Raw genomic sequence first — 9,263 nt, 5'->3', positions numbered from 1 at the left:
CTAAATCAGCGACACTTATTCTGGGACAGAGGGAGTACTAAATTTGCGACACTTATTTTGGGACGGAGGGAGTAATAACCAAAATGGAACATGTGATAATGGCGTTTTCATCTCATCTTGTTACAAGATGAACTCATAATGGTACATGAACCAAAAATCCAAACACATTGAACTATAATCCACTCGCAAAACAAATAACCATATAAAATATAAAAGTATATCCCTTAGGTTATGTAGCATGCGTGTGCTAACTTAACCCAGTTCGTCCTGTGAGATTTTATAGGGGTAACCAAAACAACCGGCCAGAAAAAATATGTACATGGCATATATATATATATATATGGTCTACGCATGTCCCACTGTTTGCGCGCGACAATAAGCTACTTGGGTCGGCGCCTTCTTTCTATCACTGTGATTTCATCTGTATCTTTTGTTTGGTATGTCGATGGCTTCCTTTGGAGCTGGAGGCGGCCTGCAGGAACATGCTGTTTTTCATTTGTCCGAGGAACCCGTCAAATATTGACCAGAATAACTTCACTTCATCTAGTTTTTAAAATCCATCTCCTCACGAGCCTTAAGGCCTACAGATCCAGCAGCAAGCTAACCTGAAAAGTCTGCAAGATATCTTCCAGTTCTGCGGTGATCTCAGAGAAAACGGGTCGCGTATGGGGGTTTTCACCCCAACACCGTTGAATCAATTTAGACAATCTCGGATGCACGCTCGAGGGAATCACCAAGCGAAGTCCCTGACAAACAAGGAACAACGCTCACTTCTCATACTTGCACGTCCATTATCGACAGCTGATGCCCAATACCAAAACTGTAATTCAACTTCATTTCCTCGAATGCCATACCTGCCTTACTGATAGTGCCGCTTGCAATGGTGTCAGGTTTTCATATGGGACCTGTATAGCGCAGGACCAAGCAAGGTTATTACCTTCAATCAAAGTACTGATGTTCGATGAACACTGAACACCGAACACCAACGTTTTACCTTTGAAGTGACCAACTCCCATAGAACAATAGCAAAGCTGAAGACATCTGCCTTGTGATCATAAGACTTATGGTTTATCACCTGGCATGACAAGAAATTCTAATAAGTACATCACGTAGGCACAATGCCTCGGTTCCGTAGAACCTGTCTTCTGAGCTCTGACGAAAGTGAAAGCTGAGATAGTACACAGAAAGATGCATTTCTTCATAAACTTGCTGTGAAGATGTGGATGACTAATAAATAGCGAACGAAAACAGGACAGGCTATTCATTATCAAGTTATAGCACATAGTTTCAGCACGAGGTTCAGGGATTTAGTCTTGGTATATATGTGTCTTGCAGCAACAAAAGAGTGGTCGAGCAAATATAGGATATTGGATATTTTCTAGGAAGGGGAAAGGATGCTAAAGGACAATGAACAAACCGATAACACACCTCAGGTGCCATCCATCTATAGGTGCAATTTTCAGAAGTCATGTCTCCCTCTTGCGAGAGACCAAAATCTGCAATCTTCACGACCTATTTTAAAAGAACCACAACCAATTATCATTTTATAATCTTGACCTGAAAAGTACATGGCTTTATAACAGTATGCACACTTGACCCTAAAAGAACAATATGCATACTTGACCATCACCAAGTAATAAATTGGCAGATTTCAAATCTCTATGGATGATGTTATTCTGGTGCAAATAATCCATCCCTTTCGAGATGCCAATAGCAATCCTAAGAATCAACGAAAGCTTCAAGGTATTCTTTTGCTTGTGAAGGAAGTCATACAGATTACCTCCAGCCATGTACTCTGAAGCAATCACAGACAATAAAAAGAGCAAAATATCAGTTAACAGAAAATTACAAACTGCTTCATAATAACTAAATAAATGAACTCTTGACAGATTTCTTTTTAAGTGGGAACCAGAGGCCTCCGATTTTCACTATTGGAAACATGAGAAGTAAAAGTTTGTACAAACAAACAGATAATAAAACATAAGCAGCTGACCAGTGCAGGGATCCGCCCCAACAGCGATCTACATACACACACAAGACGAAAACGTAGAATGAATGCAGAGAATGAGAGTGAACAAATTGTAAGCAAGCTTCAGGTAGTGAGTATGTCCAGCGGCACATCTTCTTTATGCTCATATATAAATGGTGTAGAATTTTCCTATTAAATTCCAAAATGCAACTTTATGTAATTATGGAGACAAATATTAATATCTCATACATGAAATAGTGGCTACCAAATGATAGGCATGATAGGCTGACTGAAGGATGGACAGAGACCTGTCGATCTGATAGAAACAGAGCAACAGGATTCCTCTAATCAGACATATCTTGCCTTCTTGTCTGACTTGTACTATGATCCAGCATGGTGTAGATATTCTTGTCTGACTTATCTGCTCTTCAAGTCCCTACCAAAATGCGTAGAAGACGGGAGTTATCCCCCGTCTTTTGAGCTCAGCTTTTTTTTTCTAAATCAAGCTTATCAAATGTGTTATCAATAGCTATTTAAGCACGACCTCCAATTTTTAGTCACCAATGCTATTCATAGTGTAACTGTGCTAATGGATAACAGTATTTTCATGTGAGTCTGCAACAAGGATATTGATTGCTATTAAAACTACAACAAGCAATATTAGTGTCTGACCTGTTACAATAAGATACTTTCGATGCTTTGTGCATGCCCCATAAAAGCGAATGACATTTTCATGATTAACACTCCTGGACATGTTTATATTGTGTTAGCATCTTCTGGAACTAAGTCGTTTATGCGTCACAGAAATAAAAAAACATACCTTAAAATCATTATTTGTTGCAAAAACTCCACTTTTGAATCATCATTAGCATGTCCAGTTCTAAGGTACTTTATTGCAATATCCACACCAAGGTAAGTTCCTCGATATCTGCAAAATGAAAAAGGAACACTGGTTACTGAACTGTCCGGAAGTTTCCCCAAATCATAATACAGCTGATTTCACTATGTTTGTTGGCAGTGTCCCTTGTGAACCTATTTCATCTGTAAATATGCAAGGAAAAGGCATGCAGCCCACAGTAGCAGAGTAGCAGTTAAGTGGTGGCTGTCTTTCCTCTATTTCTAAGCAAGTGTTATGTAGTTCTTACAAGTCTCCAGAAGATCCAGACGCAATCTTTTCTTCAATCTGCAACAGATCCCTGTCAAATTCAGATTCTCCAATCTTTTCTTGCAGCTCTGATATTCTCTCCGAGGCTGAACTTGTTAGATTAGATAACGAGGGCTGCGTACCACAAGTTAAAGTTGTTAGGAAAAGGTTAGACACAACTTGTTAATTCTTGCAATGCTGACTGCATGCGTTTACAGCAACTGCATCTGCATACTTAGAAAAGTTGAATTACCAGCACCTATGTATAAGTGACCAGGCAGAAACCTAAGAATGTGAAGTATTCAGTACGTAATGTAACTAAAAAAGAAGAGAAATCATACATTACGTTTTGCTGTCTCCTTGAGCTGCTGCAGCAAATCATCTGTCTCCTGCATATAGCGTCAGGCAATATTTTACTCAAGGAAATATTTGAAAGCAACTATGTGCAATATAATCTACAGATGCTCCACTACTTTTCATAAGAATGTACAGAGCACATTGAGAACTCGGTTACTCCGTCTTACCTAGCATGCACTCCAAATTCATGGGCAAATGTCAAAATACAGCTCTAGGTTCTATGACCACGTTATAAGCTAAATAGCTATCAACTAAGATGGTGCCCAAGATTTTTTATTTCATAGAAAATAACTAGGGGAAACACATAAACTGGTATTTTTTGCCAATTGGCACTGCTATGTAAACAGTTGTTATGTGTCTTCCAGGATCTTCTTGTGTAAGAATCCGAGTCCAAAGGACAGGTTATGCAGTTCCAGAGATGTGCCAGCAAACAAACTAGTAGTATAAAATAATTGAATACACGTACGACTGTTTGTCACCATCTCGGTACAAACGACATGACGTAAAGCTGATGCAATTAATCGTAATGCTATCATAAGTAATCGGAACTGCACAAATACGTCCACTTTTTTTTGGACAAGGGGCTCTTTATTACACAAAAGGTTTAAGATTACATCCGGCCTCTCTGCATAATTAGGATGCACACAGCCAAACAAAGTCCACACTGGCAAACATTATTAAAGAAACGGCGAAATACGTCCACTTTTGAATTATCGTTAAGATGTCGCACATGTATAGATGTGCTGCAGTATAACCATCCTCTAAGTTTACCTCTGTTTCCCAGCCATCAACAACAAATATGCCCAAACACAATCCATCTGTTGTTGTGAACACATGTGCTTCACAAATGTTAAATCCAAGATCGCACACCAACGTAGCTAGCTACAAAACAATAACTCGAAATTTTATAGAAGTTGATACAAGTAGTATGACACGGCCGATGGACCGATGCTCCGATGTCTTTACCTGACAAAGGAGCTTTGGCTTGTCAACGGAAGAAAATATAATTTCATGAAGAAGCTGAATTTCTGTATCCCTCCTGTGGAAATTTAAATGGCAACTAAGGATCAAAGTTCATTGCTCAGGCAGGTTTATGAAAAGGTAGCCCAAAATACGCCGCTTGCCAAACTACTGTGAAATACTAGTATTATAGGAAGTGAGCACAAAAGCGTGGAGAAAAGACAGGCCAAATAATTTGGAAGTCGTCCATGCCAAACTGCATATCATTCCAGATAGTCTTATGGTTCAACTTGAATATATCATTCCAGATTGCAAATGAAAACATGCTAAGCTAAAACCTTTCTGTCAAGTTATGAGAAATAGAACCACTGGGCCACACGGTTGTTTTTTGAATAAAAATGAGCTGCAACGCAGGCTAACAGAAAAGCTATCAGCATCTTTTGGGCAAGCCATCCAGGATTTACAAATCAGAATAAAAGCAAGCTTTATATTTGAAAGAAGTCTAACATTTTTGTGTGTGTGCGAGAATGATCAAACAACTTTCCTCTAAAACAGATGATCAAGTGTAAACCAGGCGTTGGAGTGGGTGGGTGGCTGAACCTATACGTACCTCAAATCGGAAGCCAGAGAGCCTCCACAGTCACCGTTTTCATTCGGAGCAGACTCAGCATCCTGCAGTTTGTCCTCATGAAGGTACTGCCCATGGAAACAGAGCACAATAATTAATAAGGTAAGCGACACTGCAAACATCTTGTTCCACAGTGTGCAGGGAAGATTCAGTTTAATGCATGGATGAATGGATTACCCGTAGGAAGCGTGCGTGGAAGACGGGGCGATTGTCGGGGTCGGCGCACTCGGCGAGGATCCGGCGGTGCAGCAGCACGTCCTCCGCCTTGTTCACGTCCAGGTCGACGTAGTAGCTGGACGGGAGGCGCTCGTAGTGGTCCTCGAGGACGCGGTCGAAGAAGGGGTCGGAGAGCGCCTCGTGGTTGCCGGCGGCCCGCAGGCGGTCGTAGATCTCCCTACTCACGCCGGACAGCCGTGCCCCGTCACCGCCGCCGTGGCTAGAGGCGGCGGCGGCCCCGGGCGGCCAGCAGCTCTCCTGGGCGTCGCTGTCGGCCATCCGCCCGCGCGTGTGGGCCAACGCTGCGGCCATCCTGGCGCGCTTTATGGGAGTGGGAGTGGGAAGAGCGAGGGACGGTGACGACGACGTATGGCGGGCTCAGTGGGTTGGCGAATCCGAGGGAGGTCTCTTGGCGGTTGCGGCCGGCCAGAATCTTCTAGTTCTAGAGGGCGGCGCCGGCCGGCCGGCTACTTTTCCCTCGTGCATCTCTCCTCCGCCACGCACGCCCGATCGCCGAGGAGGAGCCGAGCCCGAACCAAGGAATGGCGGAAAAAGAGGACGCGCCGGCGTGGCACGGGAGGGACACGACACGATCCTTGTTTTTTTAATATAGTGACACGATCCTTGCTATGTGTTCAGGTTAACGCCTCTTTGGTTTGTAGGATTTTTGTAGGAAATTTATAGGATAGAATTTGCAAAGAAAAAATTCATTTAAAGCTTTTTGGTTTGTAGGAATGGATTCCTATTTCTATGTAGGATAGAAATCAATCCTTCACGTTTTGGAAGAAAAAAAACATTAGCCTAGATTCAATGAAAAAAATCCTATCCTATGCACCAAATGACATCTCTTTTTCTATAGGAATTGACATGCATGTCATCTCACTTCTAAGTTTCAGTTCATCGGTCCTCTCCAGAAAGATTGTTTTTCTTTATGGATCAAGTTTTATTGCTCAAATATTTCACATGATATGCGATACAGAAAGGATCATGAGGTTCGGTCAGCAGACGTGCCGCCCCTGATCCTGGCGGGCGCCATACCTTGAACCGGTACAATCTTTTTGCATACCTACGCTGCTACGTACAGTCACAGCCATTGTAGAGGAAAAGGCGAGGGGCTAGCAAAGCGCTCTGGATTTTAGTGAGATTTTTTTAACAACTTGTAATATGCAATTGTAATAAGTTTAGTGATAATTCGAAATGTGAACCGCGGATTTAACAAGGTACTTCCTCCGTTCTTAAATATTTGTCTTTCTAGAGATTTCAACAAGTGACTATATACGGAGCAAAATGTGAATCTACCACTAGTAGAAAAAGGGTCAAACGTGAATCACATTAGTGCCGGTTTGAATTTGAGCCGGCACTAAATATGTGCATTAGTGCCGGTTCCAATGGCTAGCCGGCCGCTCTCATTAGTACCGGTTCGTGGCGAACCTTTAGCACCGGTTCGTACCACGAACCGGTACTAAAGTGAGTGGTGGCAGGATGTTGTCAGTTCGGGGCCCCTCCAGCACCTTTAGTACCGGGTCGTATCACGAACCGGTACTAGAGGTCGTCCTACATAGACCCTTCGTCCACCCGAGTTCGCTTTGTTCTTCCCCTTTCCCCTCTCCTCTCTGTTCTTTTCCCTCTTCCTCTCAAGTTCATCACACATTTTGCCCAAAATTTGTCAAGATTTGAAGGCCCCCATCCATTCAAATGATCACAAAGGTTAGCAACTTTGTCCTTTCATCTCCCATTGCTAGATTAGCTCGTGCAATGCTTTATATAGTGATTGATTTTTGAGTTTAATGATTTGGGAGGAATTATATATATGTGCTAGTATTTGATTTATATGCAATTTGAGGTCAAAAATAACACTTAGTTTGCATATGTAGGTGTGGTTTACTTAGTACCTTCTAAATCTCCGTCGTAACCACCGTCGATCGCTCGCAACGTCCCGTCGCCGGCACCACCTTGTGGTGAGCCTCTTGTTCATGAAGTTTTATATAAAAAATTGATGTTTGTGTGATTTGGATATATAGTTATTCGTATAATTATCTTACCCATACGTTGTTTGTTATACATAGTGCCATGGTTTTGATATCCGTCCCCGTCGGCCCTCGTCCGGGTTATGATTCGGATGTGGTATATTATCTTTTAAAACTATTCATTGTATTTCGTGTTTATGACAAATTATGCCCATCAAGTTGACATAGATATTTGTATGTAGGAGGTAGTTGAACCAGAAATTCCAACCGACCCTATTGTCGAGAGGTTAAATTTAGTTGAAAGAGAAAATGAGGATTTGAAGGAAAAATTGAAAAGAATTGAGGGGGAGAAGATGGAATTGGAGTTGCATGTTGCCGATGTCGTCGATGATCACAAGATTAAGATGGAGAAAATGCGCTTGAAGATTAGAAAGATTAGAAAATATGCCATTCATAGTGAGGCTTGGTATCATTATGCTGTTGGATCAATTGTTACCTTAGTTGCGATCTTAATCGCATTTGTTGTTGCATTTAAATTCTTTAGCTAGAGAGTTATTTGTTTGTTGCATTTAAGTGTTGTATGATCTTTATGTATGAACTTTATGTATTGTATTAATTTGGTGTTTTCGGTGCTGTGTATTGAAGATGAGCCGGCAATGGATGTACGATGACCCATGCTCTCCCGAGTTCATTAATGGCGTGCGTACTTTTCTGCTTGCGGCTGAGGCAAACAAGCGGGCGGATGGTTTTATGCCTTGTCCATGTGCTGGCTGTAAGAATGGTCACCATTACTCTACGTCAAGAACCATTCATGTTCGCCTATTTGAGTCCGGTTTCATGGCCCACTATAATGTTTGGACCAAGCATGGAGAAAGAGGGGCTATGATGGAAGACAATGAAGAAGAAGAGGATGACGACAGCTATCCTGGCCATGGGTTCCCTGAATACGATGATACAACAATGAGGGAAGAAGCTGAGCCGGTAATGCGGGAAGAAGCTGAGCCGGCAATGCGGGAAGAAGCTGAAGAAGAGGCATCGGATGAGCCCGTTGATGATCTAGGTCGGGCCATTGCCGATGCAAAGAGAAACTGCGCAAGTGATTTGGAGAAGAAGAAGTTGCAACGCATGTTAGAGGATCACAAAAAATTGTTGTACCCGAATTGCGTAGGTGACAAGAAAAAGTTGGGCACCACACTGGAATTGCTACAATGGAAGACAGAGAATGGTGTATCTGACAAGGGATTTGGAAATTTGCTAGTAATGATAAAGAATATGCATCCAAAGGACAACGAATTGCCCGAGAGTACGTACGAAGCAAAGAAGGTTGTCTGCCCTCTAGGGTTAGAGGTGCAGAAGATACATGCATCCCCTAATGATTGCATCCTCTACCGCGGTGAGTACGAGGATTTGAACGCTTGCCCAGTATGCGGTGCATTGCGCTATAAGATCAGCCGTGATGACCCTGGTGATGTCAAGGGCGAGCGCCCCAGGAAGAAGATTCCTTCCAAGGTGATGTGGTATGCTCCTATAATACCACGGTTGAAACGTTTGTTCCAAAACAAAGAGCATGCCAAGGCGATGCGATGGCACAGAGAAGACCGTAAGAAAGAAGGAAAGTTGAGAGTACCCGCTGACGGGTCGCAGTGGAGAAAAATCGAAAGAAAGTACGGGAAGGAGTTTGCAGATGACACAAGGAACGTATGGTTTGGTCTAAGCGCAGATGGCATTAATCCTTTTGGGGAGCAGAGCAGCAACCATAGCACCTGGCATGTGACTCTATGTTTGTATAACCTTCCTCCTTGGTTGTGCATGAAGCGGAAGTTCATTATGATGCCAGTGCTCATCCAAGGCCCTAAGCAACCCGACAATGACATTGATGTGTACCTAAGGCCATTAGTTGAAGAACTCTTACAACTGTGGAATGGAACAGGTGTATGTGCGTGGGATGAGCACATGGGGGGAGATTTTGACCTAAAGGTGTTGCTGTTCATGACCATCAATGATTGGCCTGCTCTCGGTAAC

At 42.7% G+C, this 9,263-nt stretch overlaps 1 protein-coding gene across 1 annotated transcript; it reads right to left on the bottom strand.

Moving 5' to 3' along the window:
• Positions 1 to 406: 406 nt before the first annotated feature.
• LOC125538632 (serine/threonine-protein kinase STY8-like) lies at positions 407 to 5,678 on the bottom strand. The gene is made up of 14 exons (XM_048701888.2): positions 5,236 to 5,678; positions 5,041 to 5,126; positions 4,437 to 4,509; positions 4,242 to 4,352; positions 3,455 to 3,502; positions 3,115 to 3,248; positions 2,790 to 2,897; positions 2,642 to 2,715; positions 1,620 to 1,795; positions 1,429 to 1,512; positions 995 to 1,075; positions 855 to 905; positions 606 to 746; positions 407 to 472 (listed from the first exon to the last, which is right to left on the bottom strand). The coding sequence occupies exons 1-14, from the start codon at positions 5,584 to 5,586 to the stop codon at positions 407 to 409; spliced, it is 1,584 nt and encodes a 527-aa protein (XP_048557845.1). The 5' UTR covers positions 5,587 to 5,678.
• Between the last annotated feature and the right edge of the window lie 3,585 nt (positions 5,679 to 9,263).

Source organism: Triticum urartu, chromosome 2A (assembly GCF_056163025.1).
Source record: "Triticum urartu cultivar PI428250 chromosome 2A, HENAU_Tu73, whole genome shotgun sequence".
NCBI lineage: Eukaryota > Viridiplantae > Streptophyta > Magnoliopsida > Poales > Poaceae > Triticum > Triticum urartu.
This window is presented reverse-complemented; position numbering and strand designations above follow the sequence as displayed.

Coding starts and splice junctions, on each gene's coding strand:
- LOC125538632 (XM_048701888.2), bottom strand. CDS start 5,586: ATGGCCGCAGCGTTGGCCCACACGCGCGGGCGGATGGCCGACAGCGAC. Junction 4,353..4,436: donor AGCCAAAGCTCCTTTGTCAG/GTAAAGACATCG, acceptor ATTGTTTTGTAG/CTAGCTACGTTGGTGTGCGA. Junction 1,796..2,641: donor AAAGTATCTTATTGTAACAG/GTCAGACACTAA, acceptor TGATTGCTTCAG/AGTACATGGCTGGAGGTAAT.